This window comes from Barbatula barbatula (genome assembly GCF_947034865.1).
Source record: "Barbatula barbatula genome assembly, chromosome: 9".
Lineage (NCBI taxonomy): Eukaryota > Metazoa > Chordata > Actinopteri > Cypriniformes > Nemacheilidae > Barbatula > Barbatula barbatula.
Window position 1 is genome coordinate 11235958 of NC_136772.1, and position 20007 is coordinate 11255964.

The 20007-nt window shown below is 36.8% G+C and overlaps 2 protein-coding genes across 10 annotated transcripts in view; one reads left to right on the forward strand and one right to left on the reverse strand.

Moving 5' to 3' along the window:
• The first annotated feature begins 5375 nt into the window (after nucleotides 1-5375).
• Nucleotides 5376-9067, forward strand: esd (esterase D/formylglutathione hydrolase). 6 transcript variants are annotated; one of them, XM_079464161.1, is made up of 9 exons: nucleotides 5376-5646; nucleotides 6032-6132; nucleotides 6200-6288; nucleotides 6451-6549; nucleotides 6971-7095; nucleotides 7687-7806; nucleotides 7910-8008; nucleotides 8105-8272; nucleotides 8484-9067. In XM_079464161.1, exons 2-9 carry the CDS (start codon nucleotides 6065-6067, stop codon nucleotides 8562-8564), a joined length of 849 nt encoding a protein of 282 aa, XP_079320287.1. In that variant the 5' UTR covers nucleotides 5376-5646; nucleotides 6032-6064; the 3' UTR covers nucleotides 8565-9067. The 6 variants fall into 6 exon arrangements, with proteins under 6 accessions (XP_079320287.1, XP_079320288.1, XP_079320290.1 ...); XM_079464162.1 differs by having other exon boundaries at nucleotides 5570-5646; nucleotides 6054-6132; XM_079464164.1 differs by having other exon boundaries at nucleotides 5576-5646; nucleotides 6049-6132.
• The window catches only part of lrch1 (leucine-rich repeats and calponin homology (CH) domain containing 1), a 38864-nt gene continuing 27922 nt past the window's right edge, over nucleotides 9066-20007 (reverse strand). For 3 of the 4 annotated variants that reach the window (XM_079464158.1, XM_079464157.1, XM_079464156.1), the window contains 4 exons: nucleotides 18780-18889; nucleotides 18017-18154; nucleotides 17819-17896; nucleotides 9067-11265 (listed from right to left, as the gene is read on the reverse strand). In XM_079464158.1, coding sequence (XP_079320284.1) covers nucleotides 11155-11265; nucleotides 17819-17896; nucleotides 18017-18154; nucleotides 18780-18889 — 437 coding nt within the window. In that variant the 3' untranslated portion in view covers nucleotides 9067-11154. Of the gene's footprint in view, nucleotides 11266-17818; nucleotides 17897-18016; nucleotides 18155-18779; nucleotides 18890-20007 lie in introns of all 4 variants that reach the window. The other variant, XM_079464159.1, reaches the window with a different exon arrangement.

Sequence of the window (20007 nt, forward strand, 5' to 3'; positions counted from 1 at the left end):
ACATTGTATAGCTGCATATACCAAACATGCTTCTATGAACACTGAGAGGTTTGGGAAATGTACCTCCGACAACAGAGAAACCTCTGGAACATTCTTGAATCTTACAAGAGAACACTCAAAAACAGATCTCTTCGCAGTGAAAAGCTCTGATCTGTTTTTGAGTGTATGAATTGAAAGTAATGTTGTTGTTATGGTGACAGTCATAAACTTGTTTGCAGACACTGAATGACTCATCTCTATCGCTCAGTGGATAATTATACCAGGTTGATATGTTTGTATGTACAGTGCTTATAAGCCCCCATTCCAACATACCAGAAATACATTGTACCAGCCTGACAGCTGTAGATAAACATTTTAGTTCCAAAACTCACTTTTCTTAATATGGTTGTTTTTATGTTGGTCTACTGCCAGTCTTTGTATTTTTCATGTTGAGTTGAAATGTTTGAATCCAGTGCTTGACCTGAATGGTCATAAACTGTTTCTATTATGAGTGCCCACGACATTGAAGTTACATTCATCAACATCACACGATCCCTCCTGTGTATGACTCAAGATGAATCAATAAAAGAGTGCAGAAGTTGCACGTGTGAAACTAATGTGGCAGAAATTATTTCCAAGGCTCACATCATGACCATCTTATTGAAAGTACATCGGCATTTCACAGTACATTTTGAGTTTACAGAGGTGGAGATAACAGCATTTCCATCATTCCAGGTCTCCTCTGAGATTTATACACAATAAAAGCATCAGTTGTAGGAAAACGACAGATTCCATTAGCCAGTTGGTGATCTGTAAATCAGTCGCTGCCTGAATCATTAAAGAGTGTTTAAAGATCTGGCAAAAGTCTCACCGCAATAGAGTCACGATATATAAACCAATTTCAAAAACCTTTATTACAATCCATTAGATCAGATTTTTGGATACAAAAATGTACCTTCAATGGATTTTTTACTACGATGTCCCATTTTATGCAGTGAGTAATGTTGCTGTGAGTGAATGCAAGAAGTCTGCCAAGTTGTAAAGCCGTAAGTGAACGAATAACAAAGTTATTGGCTTGGGAAGAAAGGATACGATTCTGAATCACGCGAACGAGTCGTCTGTCATTCTAATTTCAGTTCCGGGTCAGATTTGCGTCACTCCGTGTAATGCCCGCCTACGTTCCATTTACGACACTGCACGCGGTAGAACAATCACAGCAGACTAGACCATCTGACGAATCAGATCAGAGAGGGTTGACAGAATGGAGGGGATTAGACAGATGAATAATTTGAGAGTCGGTCAAGAAGTAAGGTAACAATAATGATAAGAAAATTAAAGTGTTTTACCATGTATGTAAGTAAAATTGTTGTTGGACACACCAAAAACCAAATCAGGACCTTAGTAAAATACTAAATATTTGCCCTTTAAGATGTGGCTGTTTTTGGAGGATTAAGTGGCTCGTTTCTTTTAACTGCATCGAATTACCCAAGCATTTACCAGTGCACCACAAAGTGTCAGGCTGCGTCAAGTGTTTGTGGATGATTGGATTGTGTGTGTGTCTTAATCTGTGTGTGGGTTGTCTCATAAAGGCTTTATGATATGACTGGCACCTGCACGATTCATAATCATCAAGGTGCAGCAGCCGCTGGTGGGGATCAGAAGTCGAGTGGGTGGCATTTTTCTTTTGCGCAATCTCTACCATTAAATAACCTTAAGGGCATTATTTATTTTAAAAATAAATTCATTGCCTTCATTTCACACCGTGTCCCGAAACAAGTACACATACCAACACACAAACATACGCATAAAACACACAAACTTCTACATGAGTGATTTAAATCAATTATGGAACACTGTATAAACAGCTTTAGCCCCGTCCCGAGGGTCTCATCTCACACTGAACTAAATACTACACCCACATAGAAGAGTGCAAGTATCAATCCTCCAGGGCAGTGTTTTAGTGCATGTGTGGGAGAGAGAGACAGAAAGAGATGGGATGTCAAGCTTGATGCAAAGTTCTTTGAACTTTAAGCATGAAATGCAAACTGTCACAGTTGCTAAAAATGAGAGTGTGTGAACGAGAGAGAGAGGCACGAGAAGAGTATGAACCCTGTTTGACACTCCTTTCATGTATTTTCTAGGTTTCTCCTAAACCCACTTCTAAGATGATGCTAAATTATTCACATATGTCATATCAGATCTATAATCCTAATTAATAAATTCCCTCTATCATACACAAGAGTCTCATTAAAACAACATGAGGGACTCAATACAGAAATTAAAGCTTTAAAATGGCGGATACATCTGTCCAAAAGAATTTATTTTCTTTCTGTTTTATATTTCTTAGGTGACTTTGAATTGCTTTTAGACTGACAGGTAGTAGATGGAATGATCTCAGCCTCTGATACAGACAGAAATTGGCAGTTAAACTCAGTTGAGCTTTTCAAAGACCGCAGCTTTGACATCAAGCGTTTGCAACGTCTGCTTCCTATTCGGCATGTTAGGCCGACATTATAGGTTCATGTTTACCTTTTTTAAATGTTTGGTGCTTGCTTGACTGTCACACTGAAGTTTCATATTCTCAAAAATGGGTTTTAATAAACGTTATAGCAACAATTGCTTTTTGAATCTGCAGTTAATAAAAGCTCTAAACATTTTATTCTACAACACCAATACACAGCAGTAATACTGCACTTGTGACTTTTTAAAGTTTTTATGTGTCTTCAAAATGGGGGTTGCTAACAAGTTGCCAAATATGACAACAGATGTTGTCTGGGATATCAAGTGCGTCATGCTTAAAATTTCACAAATAATGCAAAATAGGCGCAAATCTCAAAAAACGTGGATGACGGTCTGTTCATGGATTAGTTACTTATTAGAAAACATTTTTATAATATAGTTTGAAAGAGTTGAAAGATTGGTGTTGTTGACGTTGATGTCAGGCAACCATGGTGTTTGTTTCTAGTCTAAGGTTGGCTTTTTATTTTTGGCAATTTCATAAATATTGTGTTAAGACTGTGTTGTTAGAAGTATTAGTATCATAAAACATTTTTTTAATTAATAATCATGAATCAAGATAAATAGGTACAATCCCTCCCTTCATCCAGATCATTCTTTAAAGGAATAGGTCACCTTCACAATTTAAATTCTGTCATCATTGACTCCCCCTGTTGTCATTTTAAATCTGTGTAATTTTCTTTCTTCTGCAAAACACAAAAGAATATATTTAGAAAAATGTCGGTAACCAAAAACCGTTGGTATCAATTGACTTATATTGTATGGACACAAAACCAATATGTTTTAAATATCTGCTGTGTTCTGCAGAAGAAAGAGTCATACAGGTTTGAATTGTAAAGAAGACGTGTAAATAATGACAGAATTTTGAAGGTGAACTATCCTTAAGTCTCTGGTTAAAATGGTTATGATATCATCTCTTCTCTGATGGGACACTGAACAAAACAGCTAGCAAACCAACCATTCAATGATTTTCCCCAAATAAGCATTTGGGTCACGTTAAGATTGAAATGTTTGTTAAGACGCTCAGCACATCAGAGCAACCAATATGTCGTTTTAGTGTTTTATCTGTGATATGGGGCTAATGAAAAGCAATTATGGCTTCTGCAAACACTTAAAATGTCATAACATCACATAAAAATGTATCGTATTATGCGTTCATCATATGTGTTATATATATGATTTCCCTTTCTGCTGCTAAACCGTCGGATGCGACACATATTTTCAGGGTGAATGCTGGAACCCGCAGCAGCAATGCCCTGCAGCTTTTCTAACCTTTTGTTTCCTCTGCTCGGGGAGCATCTCAAAAGTACTTTATTGGTTTTTACAGCTGTAATCAAAACCGCACCATAAAAGCCTCATAATTCTAGAGCATGCTCTTAAAATCTGAAATCGGTGGACGATTTATGTGCAGTCAAGGCCAGTCGGTTGGTTTCTGCATGCAGCCGTGCTTCATATTTCTTTGAGTGGGCCAAGAAAATAACACCCTTTCAGTTTCAAAACAGAGTATGTGGAAATCTTAAGAGTAGAGGTCATCACTTTATGTGAAATAAATCAATTGAAATAGTGAAAATTGAACACGCATTTTCAGATCTCCACAGTTTGCGTTGTTGTGAATCACACGACTCGTGTCATTTCCTTTTTTCTGCTGTTATCTTTGCATTAGGCTAGAAACAGAGGCAGGTGGATGAGGAGTAAAATTCTTGCTCATTGCTCACATTAGCTGCAAAAGTCTTTAGTGGTCTATAACATCCGCATGTACCGAACCTGAAATAGTAACAAATTAATCTTAACTACTTTATTATAAAATGTAATTCTCGCGTGAGAAGTCGGATTATGCCTCACTTCATCTTATTATTGCTGGTTAATCTTTTGTCTAATGTGAGAGAATCGAGAGTATTTTTAAGCTTTTCAAATCAGCCTTTCAGACCATCCTTATGATTCACACCAGTGGACGTGCAATGAAGTTCCCTTTCAGCTAGACTTCGAGATCACATATTCTGTGTGAGTCATTGGAAGGACTAAGAGCCTGTGGAAACCAGATATGTTTTTAAGGACCGTCGGCTTTCTGGCTGACGCTGCATGTGGGAATTTCATTAACAACAGGCTAAAAGTGCCTGTAGTAAAACTAGGGTGTTAATAAGATCTGCATATGAGACACCAGTGTAAGGTGCCACCATTGAGTAGAAGACATGATGAATCACAATAATATTAAATAAACATGATGGCATGAATAAATCAGCCAAGATCTAGTTCATTAAAGTCAATATTATAAACACAGTGTTTCTGCGAATGTGTACGTGTTGCCAGATTTGAGTCAAATGTTTATCGGGTCAGTTCATAAAACATTCAATACACCGTCTTAGATAAATGCCTATACTGAAGGCTGAGACTGAGAGCGAGGGATTGATTCAGTTTTTCTGCAGAAAGTTATATAATGAACTCTGTTTTTGTGGTTAAATAAAGCATTCCATTCTCTTATAATTGTCTGAACGGCACACGATTTGTCTTTAACAGTGGAAACAATTTTCCTCTGCATGTAGTTATTTACTTATGATTTATTATTATTTTTAGACGGGAGTGTCTTTAGTTTGCATGTCAATTCATCCTGATCACATGAAGCAGGTCCTATATTATGCTGAGTGTTTTGTATTAAATATTATAATCAGTTTGCATTGAAGGACACTAGATGCCCACGAGTGTACCCCAGTAAGACAAAGGTGAAGCAATATAATGATAAATAATTACTGTCTTGCCAGGAACAAACATTAACTCTCACTGAGCTGAAAAGCATAATATTATTATAAAAGAGTTCACAACACACCGGCATATGGTGTTGCTGTTAGGTCTCTAAGATCTGCTGTCCCACAACCTGCGCTTGTAACGAATAAACACTCAAAAACAATCTAAATTTATATAAATTCATTAATAATCTTTACCTTTTTAGTTTGGGTTTGCCATTAAGGGTTGTGTGCTCACGGGCAGGTTTTGTTTTTAAAGACGGACTGCAACCCGCGAAAACCTTCCGTCTCGAGCGCCACTGTTTGGATAAAAAGCAGAAGCGCAGCTTACGCGAAGGAACGTAAGGGGGCGTGACTTTGCGTCTTGCGTCAATCGACGTCGCATTGAACTCTTAATCTTTAGCAGCAACGGGTAAGTGGTCGAAATCAACGTTTAAACCGTGCACGGAGAGCTGCGCTACGCTGGAACTAAATAAACATAACATCTTAAGCGTTGGTTTTGTTACTTTTGCAGCGATCGTAACGCGTTCCGAGGGCAAATAGGCTCTTTCTGCAGCTATTGTACATTGCATTCAGTTTAGCAGGCCGGTCGTTGCAATGCGCACGCGCAGACTGTCGTTCCATGTGTCCATATTGTAAACTACGAATTAATTTGTTGAAGTGAAATTATTTGACTATGACGATTAAAAATGGTCATTGTTCATTTATTACCACTCAAATAACAAAGTGACGTTGTGCATATGTTTTTATGAATGTGCGTCTTCAAACATTGCCTTATATTATCCATATCATTTCAGAACTTTGTTTTTCTCAGAGCAGTAAACTGTGCAATGGCGTTGACGCAGGTTTCCTCTAATAAGTGCTGCGGTGGATATCAGAAAGTGTTCGAGCACGACAGGTGACATTTGTCAATGAAATACAGTACCTGATTGAAACCGTTTTTAACCTAAAATCTCTATTTTTAGCTCCGATGTAAAATGCAAAATGAGGTTTGCCATTTACCTTCCTCCCAAGGCGGAGAGCTCCAAATGTCCAGTGCTGTACTGGCTATCAGGTGATTGCATCATTTCTCATTACCTTATAGTCAGTCAGTGATCGTGAGAATACACTCGTGTACAAAAGTTTGAAATATTATTTCATGAGCCATGTGAAAACTTGGCTGTACTGGAAATGATTTCTACAATTTGACTAAAAGAGAGCGTTTGATGTTCTCTAGGTTTGACCTGCACGGAGCAAAATTTCATCAGTAAAGCAGGGAGCCAGCAGTTAGCCTCTGAGCTTGGACTCATCGTAGTAGCACCAGACACCAGTCCACGTAAGAAGAGAACACGAACAGTACCTATTTCTCAGGAGAGATTACATTTTATCTTCTAGCTAATCCTAGAAATGCATGGGTGAAAAAGTAATATTCTGGAAAATGAATTCTGGGGCTGAGGCCCTTATATTTTTGTAAATAATTGCGGCTAAACAAACAATAGTTTACCCTGAGGACCAAATATCATTCTCTGTGGTTAGCTTGGGTCGTGGTTCGTTTTCCCCTCAAGTTCAAAATTCCAGTAAAGACATACAGCTAATGTAATGTAAGTCTGTATTACAGTAAGAGAGCGTTGAGCAGGTGGTATATGTTTGATTCTAGTTTCTGTTCTGTTTTCACACCAAAATTTTACAATCTCTAATATTGCATCTTAAACAACCGCGGGCATGGTTTGAAAATGAGTAGATTGTGTTTTCATCAGGTGGCTGTAACATTGAAGGAGAGGATGAAAGCTGGGATTTCGGTACAGGTGCAGGATTCTACGTCGACGCCACTCAGGAGCCCTGGAAGACCAACTACCGCATGTATTCGTATGTGACTGAAGAGGTTCGTCTGTTTAGACGAATTTACTCCGTTCTAAAACCTTTCTGTCTAGTGCCCACATAAGCAGCTGCTTTCTAATGGGCAGTTAGAAAAGGGTGCAACCCTGTATAAAAACAGTTAGGTGGAGTGTAAGATAACGGTGAACAGACGATGCCCTCGCATACACATTGGAAATCTAACATCAAAATGTGTATTCTTTCTTTAGTTAAAATACCTAGATTTGCGTTGTGTGCCGAAGGTTGAATTTATTCTAACTCGACATTTTAAAAACCCAACGCTCGTGGCTGGATTTGAACATTAAAAAGGCATTGCAGGTCAAGCATCAATCTGGAGCCTGTGTACGAAGAGCATAATTAGAAAAATAGTGCAGACACATTCACTGAACCTCAGATTTAAAATGTTTAACATAGATGATAACCAATATAGTGGTAAATATAAAATATTTTAAAACGTGCCATAATTTTACTGCATACTATTTAGGACATTATGTAAATTGTAAGGCATTTGTCCAGACAGAGCCTACAGCTATGTAGGTTGACAGGTTTTACTTTGTTAAATATTTAAAAAAAATGTGCAACCTTTTTCTGTCCTCAGCTTCCACGACTCATAAATTCTAACTTTCCTGCTGATCCAGAGAAAATGTCCATATTTGGTCACTCCATGGGGGGTCACGGAGCTCTCATCTGTGCCCTCAAGAATCCTGGGAAATATAAGGCACGCCACCGTAGACACAACATGTACTGCTTTCTTTTTCCAGTGGTGTGATATTCAAATAATGAACTTTATTTTTATTTCACGCACGTGTTCATTTGAACAGTCTGTGTCAGCGTTTGCCCCCATCTGCAACCCAATGCAGTGTGCATGGGGACAAAAAGCGTTTTCTGGCTATCTTGGACCTGACAAATCCACATGGGAGGTAAGAAAACAGTATAAGGCAATATGTGCATATTGTTTTTCTAAAACATTTCAACAAATATCAGCACTGACCAACATCTTTTTTGTCACTTCACAGAAGTATGATGCTACAGTTCTGTGCGAGTCATACTCTGGTCCTGAACTGGATATTCTGATCGATCAAGGCCGTGAGGACCAGTTCTTGACTTCCAGTCAGTTGCTTCCTGACAATTTGATTGCTGCCTGTTCAAAAAAGAAGATTCCACTTGCTTTGCGGCTTCAGGAGGTCAGTACTGGCCCAATATGAAATAGACAAACTGCTTCTGTTCATGTAAAGGGATGCAGAACCATACCTTAAATTAAAGACCTGATTGAAAACATCTTCCGTTTTTGGGTTGTTTGAGCTAATAGCCACAAGCCTTGGCATTTTTCTTGTGTAATGATGAGCATAGAAATAGTTAAACTAATAATAATAGTATTTTTTTGTGTTCTCTCAGGGTTACGACCACAGCTACTTTTTCATCTTCTCCTACATCAACGATCACATCAGGCATCATGCAAAGTATTTGAATGCATAAAACTGCCACAGATGGATGGCAATTGGCCTTGTGCCTTCAGATCATTACAACAGGAAATGACATCAGAGTTGTGATCTTGACTGGTTTCTTGTCTATGCACTCACTCTGTTTTTTCATTAAACGGGGGGGGGATGTTGAACTGTAAAAACCTGTCTGTTCTTGAATAAAGAGTTTGGTTGTGATTTTGTATTTGCGGTTGTGCAGTGAATGATTATCCAGCATGAACATCATTTAATGTATAATACACGTAGGGGAGGTTTCCTGGACAGGAATTATCTTAATGTAGGACTAGGCCTTGGTTAAATAGGATTTTAAGTGTTATGTTACAAAAAACATTACTGGTGGGCACCTTAAGACAAAACAATCCCTGTGTTATATAGTAAGATATGTCAGTGCAAGTTGTTTTCGATTAACATTTAAGTTAGTCTGGTACTAGGCCTAAGCCCTGTCTGGAAAACTGCCCTGTAGTGTTTTGCAATATAAATAAAACAAACTAGTCTTTGAAGGTGAATGTATTTACTGGAAGAAGTTGGTACAAATAGACCTTATTTACAGGGGTTAAGGCAAGAGGTGGAGTGACATGCATTACACATTAATGTACATGTACTTTTAAAGTTCACAGATTACAAAGGGCTAAAATATGCAACATTACAAAATTTCAAACACTGAAAAGACATGGAAAAATAACCTCTATTTATAAAAACTGAATTAAAAAATGCTTAGTACAAGATTCAACCTTTAGACAAAATAGCCACATAACATTCAGCAGGAAAAAAATTGTATCCCATTTCATTGTGATTTTAATCACACATTACAGTGATTCGAGCAACTGATATATTTAAGTTTTTCCAAATACTGCAATATACAAAATAGTGAAAATACTATTACTATTTGCCATTTGCCAAAAAAAGTCCCAAAACATAAAGTGCAAAACACTGTCATTTCAAAATCAAATCTGCATTAAAACTTCTATCTAGTATAGTTTCAATTGTTTTTCCAAAAAAGAATGTTGTAGATGATGGAGCTTAGTCTATATCATCAAATTGGTTTTATGTCACAGGACAATGCTAAGAACAGAACCTCTCAAAAGACACCGCAAACATTGATGACAATTAAAGCAGAACTATGTCAGATGAGAGCTCTGAGAAAAATCATTTTTATGAAAGCTTTAAATAAGCTGTCTCTAATAAAACCACTTTGAAAGACCTAATTATTCTTTCAGATATCTTTCAGAAATTCTCTGACACTTTCCATTCCAGCTTTTAACATTTCAATTAATTAAAAAAAAGTTTTTGTTGTGAAATAAAATCAATTACAGGAAGCTGCAGATCAGTGTGAATAGTATTTTTCACTGACGACATCACAACTATTACCTCTTGTGATATGATGTACCACTGCACTGCATTAAACCTTTTGGACAGATTATAATAATGTAATGTAATTCACATTATTAAGATACAAAGAGAGTTTTTGATTATTATACAATACAGATAACCACTGAGAAAGATTCAGTATTTGGATTATATGTAATGCTCTCTCTGAAATGATTAATAAAAGTGTTAGAATGCTGTTGAAATATGAAAAATCAGTTGACATTAATATAAGAAATTTACATTTTCTTTAATTTAAATGAAAACCAATAATTCAAACAGGCTTTTCTCATTAAGACATACACATCAAATGATCATGACCTGTCTGTTACACATTATAACTTTACAAATCCGAAGTTTACGAACTGAAAAGTTCATGTAAAAATTATGCTTATGCTTGAGAATCGAGTCTTTGAACATTAGTTTGATACATGAAAACAATTTTGGCAGCTGTCAAATAATCCCCACAAAGAAACCAGCTTCAGGAATTGGTTTGATTCATGTCTGAATCTGTTGGAGCTGAAACTTTGGACAACAAGCCTCATGTAAGCAAACATACACAAATAAAACAAAGTTAAAAAATCTGTACATACAAACAAATATACATAAAAAAGTGCAAACATGTGCTCTCGTTCTCTCACAAAAGGAACTCATCACAACCACACATAAACAAATGAAAACAACTGTCCGAATGTTGCTTTCTACTGCACATACACACAAACATATCTAACAGGTAAGCAGAAAGAAGACCTTATGAGGCCACACCTCCCCTGAGACTGAACACTAATATCTCCCAAAAAGTGTAAAAAATAAGTGTCAAAGCCTTTTACAAACACACTGGGAGAATGAGTGTTTTACAATAGACTGTGGTAGACAACTGCACTGCTAATAAAGGCTCAACAGACATCACTGATACTGTATATAAACTATCAGAAAATATACCTTTTTCCAATTGTGTACATCTCTTAACTAGTGCCTTAATAAATATAAATGTATTAAATAAAGAATTTCAAGCAAATTTTGCATATACGACTATGGCCTAGGAAAAGTGAAGTATACATTTTACCTGTATATTAAAGAATGGAAAGCTTTAACATTTACCTGTAGTTGAAGATCAGATATAGAAATATACGTTTGGTGGAGGTCATTTGGCAAAAGGAATTAAGAGTGTTGTGTCAGCTGTTTAGATGTGCGTTTATATGCTGGTGTATGTGTGCGACTCATGGGAAGAGTGTCTGTTTGGTTGAAGTCTCATCTAGTAAAGCTTGGACGGTGATGCCAACTTTGAAGAGCCCCTTCTCCAGAATGTGATGAGGCAGACATAATTTATCCTGGAGAAAGAGAGGGATTCACTGAAATTAACTGAATGGTGGGACAATGAAAATAGTCTATATACGGTATATATTTACAGAAATAATTATGCAATTGTCTTGAAATGGCTCTTTGTGAGCGCAAACTCTATAAAATGTTTTTAAGACACATTATTCAGTACTCACCAATGGCTGGAAGTGTTATGGAAGAGTCATGACAACTTATTACACACGGTGTAATTTCACAAAATAGAGTAAATACCATTTAAAATGATGTGGCTCAATACAGTTAATAAAACGAATAAAAGACTCGCCTCATGTATCAGTGACGTGAACCGTGAAGTCTAAACACACTCACATGCTTTCCAAGACTAATGGCTGGAATACACTACAAGACTTTTGAAATCTGAACAGATTTTTTTTTAACTAGACATCATGCACTTGCAGACTTTCTGAAAGTTTCAGATAGAAACTGATCAAATCTGCAAACTGGCACAGTCTTTCTGCAACAGTACCAGACTGAAAATGTGAGCAAAAGTCTTGCAGCGTATTTTAGCCTTTAAACATTCTCTTTAAAAACAAAACCACACGGGTGAGAAAAACAACCCAAACTTAACATTTATTCTTTATAACTTACAAGCTCATAAAAAGCAGAAAACTTTACAAAGTCCATTAGCACTGAACATGATTTAACACAGAGAGGGTCAAAGAGTCCATTGGGCAGCACAGAAACCATCAGAGGACAGAAGCTTGCGTGAGCAGACACTTGGACCCATGCTGCCAAATTTTAAGCCGTTTAACCACTGTTTTGCCCCTTGTAGCCTTATGGGGGGGAATGACTAAGAAATGTTTTCCTCCATTTTCAACGACCTGAACACTGTCAATATTGCTTTTTATCAAACTGGAAGATGAAAGCACGACCATTATAATGGCCAACTGCTGTGATCACACTGATTTGGTTCTACGTTTGTTACAAAGAAGGGATGTGAAGAGCCCATGTGGTTTACAGGGGTCTCAGTGACATCATCACAGTCGGCTCATTTAAGTCCTCCTTCACACGCTTTCGAATGTTCCTTTCATCTGAGGGGAGATGAACAGGACCATTCAGTGGTGTGAGATTAAGATTAGAAACTGAAATACGATCACAGGATCCAATTAAATGAGAAAATCATCCATTGAAGAGAAACCCTACAGTTCATACTAATGCTTTCCAAAAAACAGAAAGTTCATTATTAGGCCAACTGTCCCTTTTAGTTTATTATACACAACCACTACAGTGTTTACTTATTTATAGTAACATTTGCTGGGTTTGATTTAATCTGTTTTAGTATTTAACTACATAAATAAACTACATTTGACTACATACACGAAGCCCCTTCATACATTTTTTTGTAATTTTTTTTTTCAGCTTTACTCTAAAAAGCAAAGATTCATGAACCCTATCCAGACCACTTTCATAAGAAAATGTGGAATTCTGGATCAAGTAAGAATTTACACTGACCGTGCAAGATCTTTGTTCTAAACAATAACCGAAAAACACGATAGAAATATATATTGCAAGATGTGCTGGTTTGTGAATGCCTATGGATTATTTAGCCCTTATGCTAATGAGTAATGTTCATAATCATAGATTTTACCTTACCACACAAGACTGCAATGCAAAGCAATTGTTTGACATTTGTGCCGGCCTGTGTTCTGCATTTCTGTGAAGCGGACCAAAAGATTGCTTGCTTGCTGAAGATACATGTTGGACAGGGAAGAAAGTCATACTGTATGGGATTGTATTACTTTAGTCATGCAAAAGCTAATAAATATACTGCTTTTGTGTTAATATGTTTTTAAAGTACCAACAATAACAGTATGACAGTTTAATACTACGACTGCTAAAATGTAACTTTCTGCATTGTGTTTAACAGAAATGAAAATGTATCATTTTCGTTCCTTATTAAAGTGCTCAGTGCACCTCCGATCTTCCTAAACTCTTTAATGATTCCTATTAGTATTTAGCCAGGACAAAAATATATATTTCCGAGGCAATAAATAACACTTCCTCAAACAATGGCATATTTTATACTTCAAAATCTCATCCTGTTTTACAAAGCACATGTTGATCTTATAAAAATTCTCATTCGTGTTTCATGTGTTATGTAATATGTCAAGATGCCGGTCAAGTCTTGAAATATGAAACTACACTTTCTTTACCTTCTAAATGTGCTTCACCCAACCGAGCACTTAAAATAAACTTAAACATCCAAAATCAAAATGTGCTTTCACAATATATTTTGTGTTGTCCGTTTGTTTTCTGTGCATGTACGTTATTTAAATTCACTCCAGCTGTAGGCCACAAACAGCACCACCAGACAGAAAACGTGTAGCAGACTCGAGCCAATCAGATCCCATATTTGCCAGGAAGGGGGCGGGGTCTGCGTGGACTCAGTGATAAGTTTCTTGACCTGAGTCTCTTTCTCCCTGTCACTCTCCACCTGTCCTTCCTTCTGCTTTGGTTCTTTGCTCTCCAGCATGAGCAAGGCCACGGCCACGGCACAGACTGGCCGCAGGTTACACTGCAGGACATCATATGCCGAACAGAGAGAGGACTGAGAAAGAGGGAGGTTGAAAACATGGGCGATGACAAAACGGAAAAAAAATAGTAAGAGGAAAAGGAATGAAGTAATAATGAAGAAATTAATGGAGAGAGTGAAAAAAGAAAATGAGAAGAATGAAGAGATCATCCATCCCGGCAACAGAGAAAGAAAGGAAATATGCTTAAGTCAGTGAAAAAGATCAGACAGCTCTGAACTCAACAAATGGTCTACTAAGAAATATTGGGTCGTTCTCATGAAACAATGTCAGTTGTGGGCTGTATGCGTCTCATGACAGTTTTAACAGGAAACTGGACAAATTATTTGTCACATGGTTTGGGTTGTGCTGAAAACCTGAGTTTACTTTATATTTAATAAAGTGTCTCAAAATAAATAAAAATCCCAGGATGTGCCTGTTTAAACCAGGTGTGATTTACTGATTTATTACAGTGTTTTACGATTGCTATGACATTTTTTTTCCATTTAACACACAATCGGCACAACTCTTAATTTCATCCTCAAAATCACAAATTGTAAACTAAACTCCAACACTAATTTTCAAAATAGATACTAACACACTAAATACACCGTATGACCAAAACACTAACGTACATGACAGTTTTCAGAATTGTTTATATTTGTATATTTCTAGTGAATATTTCCTTTTTTTCCGCACTCAAAGTGAAAGTTATTAGCCTACAAATGCACTTTAATTGAAAATGTCTCTTCAGGGTTATATACATCCAACAATATTTGTAAGTTCGGAAATATGTTGATTTTATACTGTAAAAACACACTATTTATGTTTCTTTATACATATAAAAGGATGCATGGATATGTATTTGGGAAGGTGGTCCCTCCCAAAAGGTTCATCTTAATGCAATGTTCTGTCCCTGTTTACTACAGAAGGCAATTTACTGTTTCTCATTAGAAATTTAATAAAGTACAGGTGATATATTTTTTATTCAATTTACATTATGAACAACTGTTGACTCTGACTTCATAGCCTATAAGTTGTAGGTTTAGAACATGATGTTATCTGTTCTGACAAACAGTGTGAACGCATTTTGAACATGGCAGTAAAAATCCATTGTTTTGATCTTGGTTGAGCTTGTGTGTTAAAGAAGTTGAAGCATTTTTAAATTTGTGTTAAATATATGCATTTTGTGGCAACAAGAAATGTGTTCATTGTATTGCCTAAACACAGCCAAATGTTGTGTTACTGTGTTACAGGGATCAATATGGTGCGAAAACGTGTTTTTCTGAGTCCTTGGTGTGTTATAAGTTGCCCATGCATTTATTAGACACGGTAAACTGCAAAAATTAAAGTGTCGGAAAAAAATATGCATTCTATTTAAAAGCGAATGCTCACCCAGTCCTGCCTGAAACGCCTCGTGTAAAATCTACATCAGTACGTGTGGACACCCCCGCAAATCTACATCAGTACGTGGTATGATTTGACTAAGACCACCCAAATGCTAAGGTGTGCGTACCTGATGTTCCAAATATGGAACATGCTTGCAGTATTCGACCAATCACTACTCACTGGTTAACTGGCCAATCATAGCACACCTCGCTTTTCAGATCTGAGCGTTTCAGAAAGGGGATACAAACAAGCACGGTATGTGGACAATACAGTGTTTTTGAACCTTAAAATGTGTATTCACATTGCATTACATCTAAAACATATAAAGTCATATGATCTCTTTAAGAGTTTAGAATAATTGTTAAAAGTATTGAAAAAATTGTCATAGCAATCCTAAAAACTGTAAGTAAGGTATAATGTACAGCCCGTTGTTATCACAGAAAAAAGCCCCGACTGAAGGGGTTTATTTCGCAATAACAGCCAGCTGCGTGTACATTATCTTGCTTATTACACGGCTACTTGCTATATGAGAAAAAACTACTTGCCATGAATCAAGCATTCCAACAAGCTGTGTAATAATAAGTAATCTCAGACTTTATTCTGTTATATAGAAGAATTTAAGACTCAAAATTTGCCTGTGTATATTAAGATTAAAAGTACATTAATATCTAAGCCTAAAAGTTTACGAAAAACTGAATTTTCGGGTTACATTTTAACCTTGTGATAGTTACAACCCTGATCATTTGTGCTTGAGGTGGGACATGTGTCCTAAAATATTAACAGTAACATTTAAAAAATATATATTTAAAAATCATACAATTTTCATGCCCAAATGACAATTTCCTGAGAACGAACACTTTCTGATGCCTAAAACATTCTCGCTTATTCTCTCTTTTAGAGGGCAGCTGTGGGAGGAATGTCAGGAAAGGTGATGTTAGCAGATGACCAGGTGACATGGTGGTCAGCGGAGCAGGTGAAGAGATGATCAAAGGCCAGGTGCAAGTCAAACTGCAGCATTAAACGGGTTCAAAAGCATGAGAACTTCAAAGCCAGTCAACCAAAGCAGAGCAGATAAAGCTGGACAAAGCAGAGCTGCTGCGTAACTTAACCACTACTCACAAGATCTAGACCACACTGCAAAAATAAACAAAACAATGACATACAGTATATGATATACTACTGCCAAGACCTGCCGAACAAACAAGGCACGCTAAAGTAAAGTAGCGCCAAAACAAGCTAAGAAAAAAAACTGGCATTAAAGACAAACTGTACGAACAAAGCTAGCTGTCATGCAGACTCACAGTTGCTCCACGGTTACTTACAGACACAGGCTATGAAGACTGCTGTACATACAACACATGTAGCAGCTTCCTGTATGGCGCTAAGCAAAACAACCTGTTATGAATGGCTTGGACCAGGCTTAATCCATATAGGGAAGACAGCATCTGGGTTCATCACCATTGTGTCTTACTTAAAGGGTCGGGGATATAAAACTGCAACCTTAAAATATGACCTATCACACAAATCATGAAAACAGTTTTGCTGTTTCAGTGATAAGAATAAAGAGTCTATTAAAATCAGTGGATTTTAAATTGACTGACTTGGTTCACACACACAAATTCACATTGAGTCTCATCTTGTACTTAAGATTTTATGTTTACCATACAAATTATTTTTGGTTCAATTTATAGTGAGCTACTTATAGTTAATAGTTTCAATAATTATAGTTTTTCAAAATTTTTAATTTAAACTATTTTCAGATTTCATTCCATTTTCATTTTAGTCAAAAAGAATGTTTATGTTTCTCACATTGTTCAGTTTTTTTTACTACAAACATTACAACAAAACACTACCACCAGAACATTTAGAACTGCATCAAATATTATGTGAACATCAAGAATTGTGAATTTTAAAACTGGTCTAGAAGCACTTGCTGTTCAAGTTTTAGTGTTGTTTATATACTGATTGAATATTGTCAAGTAAAATATTGCAGTACTTGAAAAAAGTATGGAAATACTGAATGAAGCCATTAACAGGATGGAATGGAGCCCTAGAAATGGATGATGCCTAAAGCCATGGTGACAACATCTTAATACAATGGCATGATGCAGCTCTAGTACGGGACTATAAGGTTTCGAGAAAGTGCCTGTAAACACTGCTTTAAGATCAGTTTTCCCCAACACAAGTTCTCGAAGCAACATAACACATGACAGAAATTCTTCTTCAAAAAAGAAAAGTTGGGAGTGCTGGACATTTCAAAGGCATAACTGATCATAGACCAGTGTGAGGCAATCTCAGCTGCTTTAACCAAACTGATTAGACGTGGGAGGAGACTAAAGGGGAAAGAAAATAAGAAATGCTGTCTGTCAATAACAAAATGTATTTTTAATACAATTGGGATGGCATGCGCCCAGTATTTTTTCTTATTCAGCAAGTTACCATTGATATTTGAGAGAGATACATTCTCAACATTTTTTTATTCATGATTATCTGCCTTTAGGCCCCTCCTGATATGTCTATACATGTCAACATGTGAATGTTTTAAGACAGCCTTTTCTTCAGTGCAACAGGGATTTTTTGTCAGATTCAAGTCTTGTCATTTACAACAAAGTATTTCATTATTCACCTCGGGGACTCCCATTTTCCTGCAGGCATCCAGAAAGTTTTCAACGTTTCTGCGGCATTTTGCCATGCTAAGCTTGGGCTGCAGGTTTTACATACACAGAAGAAGAGAAAGAAATCTCATGTTAGCACGTTTCAGTCTAAGGATTCAAGTCTTAAGCAAATGTGTACAGTTTGTATAATAAATGATTGAGAGACACACCACTGCGGGGGATGGCACGTGGATACTGGCAACCGAACGTGGTCTAATGTGATTCACTAGGTGACAGAGCACGACCCCGTCCATGAGAGATGAACCCAGATCTTCAGGAAGAATCACTTTCAATCTGCTTTCAATAATCTGTCGAAACAAACACAAGGTGACGTTATCATACATATCCGTTTCAAAAAATTAAACAAGTACAGTACAAAAGAGAGAATAAGTGTATGCGGTTCAAGTTCTCGGGAAATCAAGTCAAGTTTATTTCTATAGCGCTTTTCAGTTTTGCAAAACAACTGTAAAATGTCTATGGAGAACCTATTAAAAAAGAAAAAAGACAATAAAACGAGATTAAGTATGAATAATAATAATATACAGACGCTAAGAGACCATATCAAAATTAGTTTAAATGTACTATTTATAGGTACAGTATGTGTTTATGTAAAATTATCATTTTTGTTTCATTCTGTAAACTACTTACAACATGTATCTTTTAAATAAAAATACTGTTTCTATTTGCGCTTATTTGTAGAAAATGGACAAACAGGTCAAAATAACCTCAGACCTCAAATACTGCAAAGGCAATACAAAAGGCAATTTTTTTCATCACAGTTTTCGTGTGTCTTGTCTTTCACATTGCTGTTAGATTACTCGCTCAAATTATTTCCACGGCTGTAGAAAGGTTTCACTGCACTTTGAAATCTCTCTCAGTCTCTCTCTATGTACTTTAAGCTATATGTGCATATACATAAGTAGTCCATATAACCTCTCGCAGTTGTTCTGTGAGCTCCAGCTCCTCTCTCAGTTGCTCCATCTTTCTCCTCATGGTGAACTGAGGATCCACTGTTTCCAGATGCTTTTGTGTCCTAAAAAATACTGTGACACACAACTGAACCGTCAGCAGCCTGCCGTAGAAACATTACATCTCATGTCTTAACATAAAAGGCCTTTTTCCTCTTCATACTGTAGCTGCCAAATCCTCCACATGCCACACTCATAAACAAGAATGAAAATCCTTAAATAAGCAACAACCCACAACTTTTAACCTGAAGATACAATGTTACACAAAGTAATCTTCAACATTAAAAGTTGATTGACATTTTTTAATACAGAAATGACACTATCCTAACCAAATAACATTTTATCCTAAAATTAAAATTTTGACTAGTTTGACATTAGCATGGTGCTAAGTAAACAAGCAAAAATGCCAGCATTTAAAAGCACAGAAACAAATGGGGTAAGATAGTCAATTCTTTAAGAAAGTGCGAGGACCGTAACCACAGAAGCCGTGCAATGCTTTCTACTGAGGTACCTTACTAGGTTTTTAAAACGGAGCAGACATCTAACGCCTCACTTGTTTTACTATTAAATATTTCACCACAAGGGGTAGCACTAGACATGTTGGCGAGCTAGTGAAGTAAAACAGTACAACACTCCATTCAACACGTGAGTGCAGACTCCTTAGTTGCATAACTACTCATCCTGTAAAGAAAATAAAAGGGAGACGACAGTGTTTCATATAACAGCATACAGTAGGAGCATTACACGGCTCAAACTGCATACCTCTAACATATTTCTTTCTTTTGGTCTCAGCGTGAGCCTCGATGTAGGACAGCGATAACAACAAGCACATGCTAGAGTTATTTGAGTGGCATTAGATGGCATGTGTGTGTTTTTGTGGTGTCACTGAGCAGAAGGATGAACAGGTACTTTTAAGTGCAAGGCCTATTTACTTATTAATGTTCTGTCATTTATTCAATGTTAAACAGACTATAAATAACAATAAATAAGCAACTGGTGAGTGGATTCACCTGCAAATTGTAAACGTCGTGGCTCTGTGAGAGAGAAAGAGCTGACTTGGTGTTCCAGAGTCATATCCACAAACAGGGCACATTAAGAGGCCACATACGGATACAAATGAACACACCTCTATCCCAGAAGGAACACTCCAAAGTCTAACTGGAAGTTACAAATTCACTGTTTTCCTCTTAAGC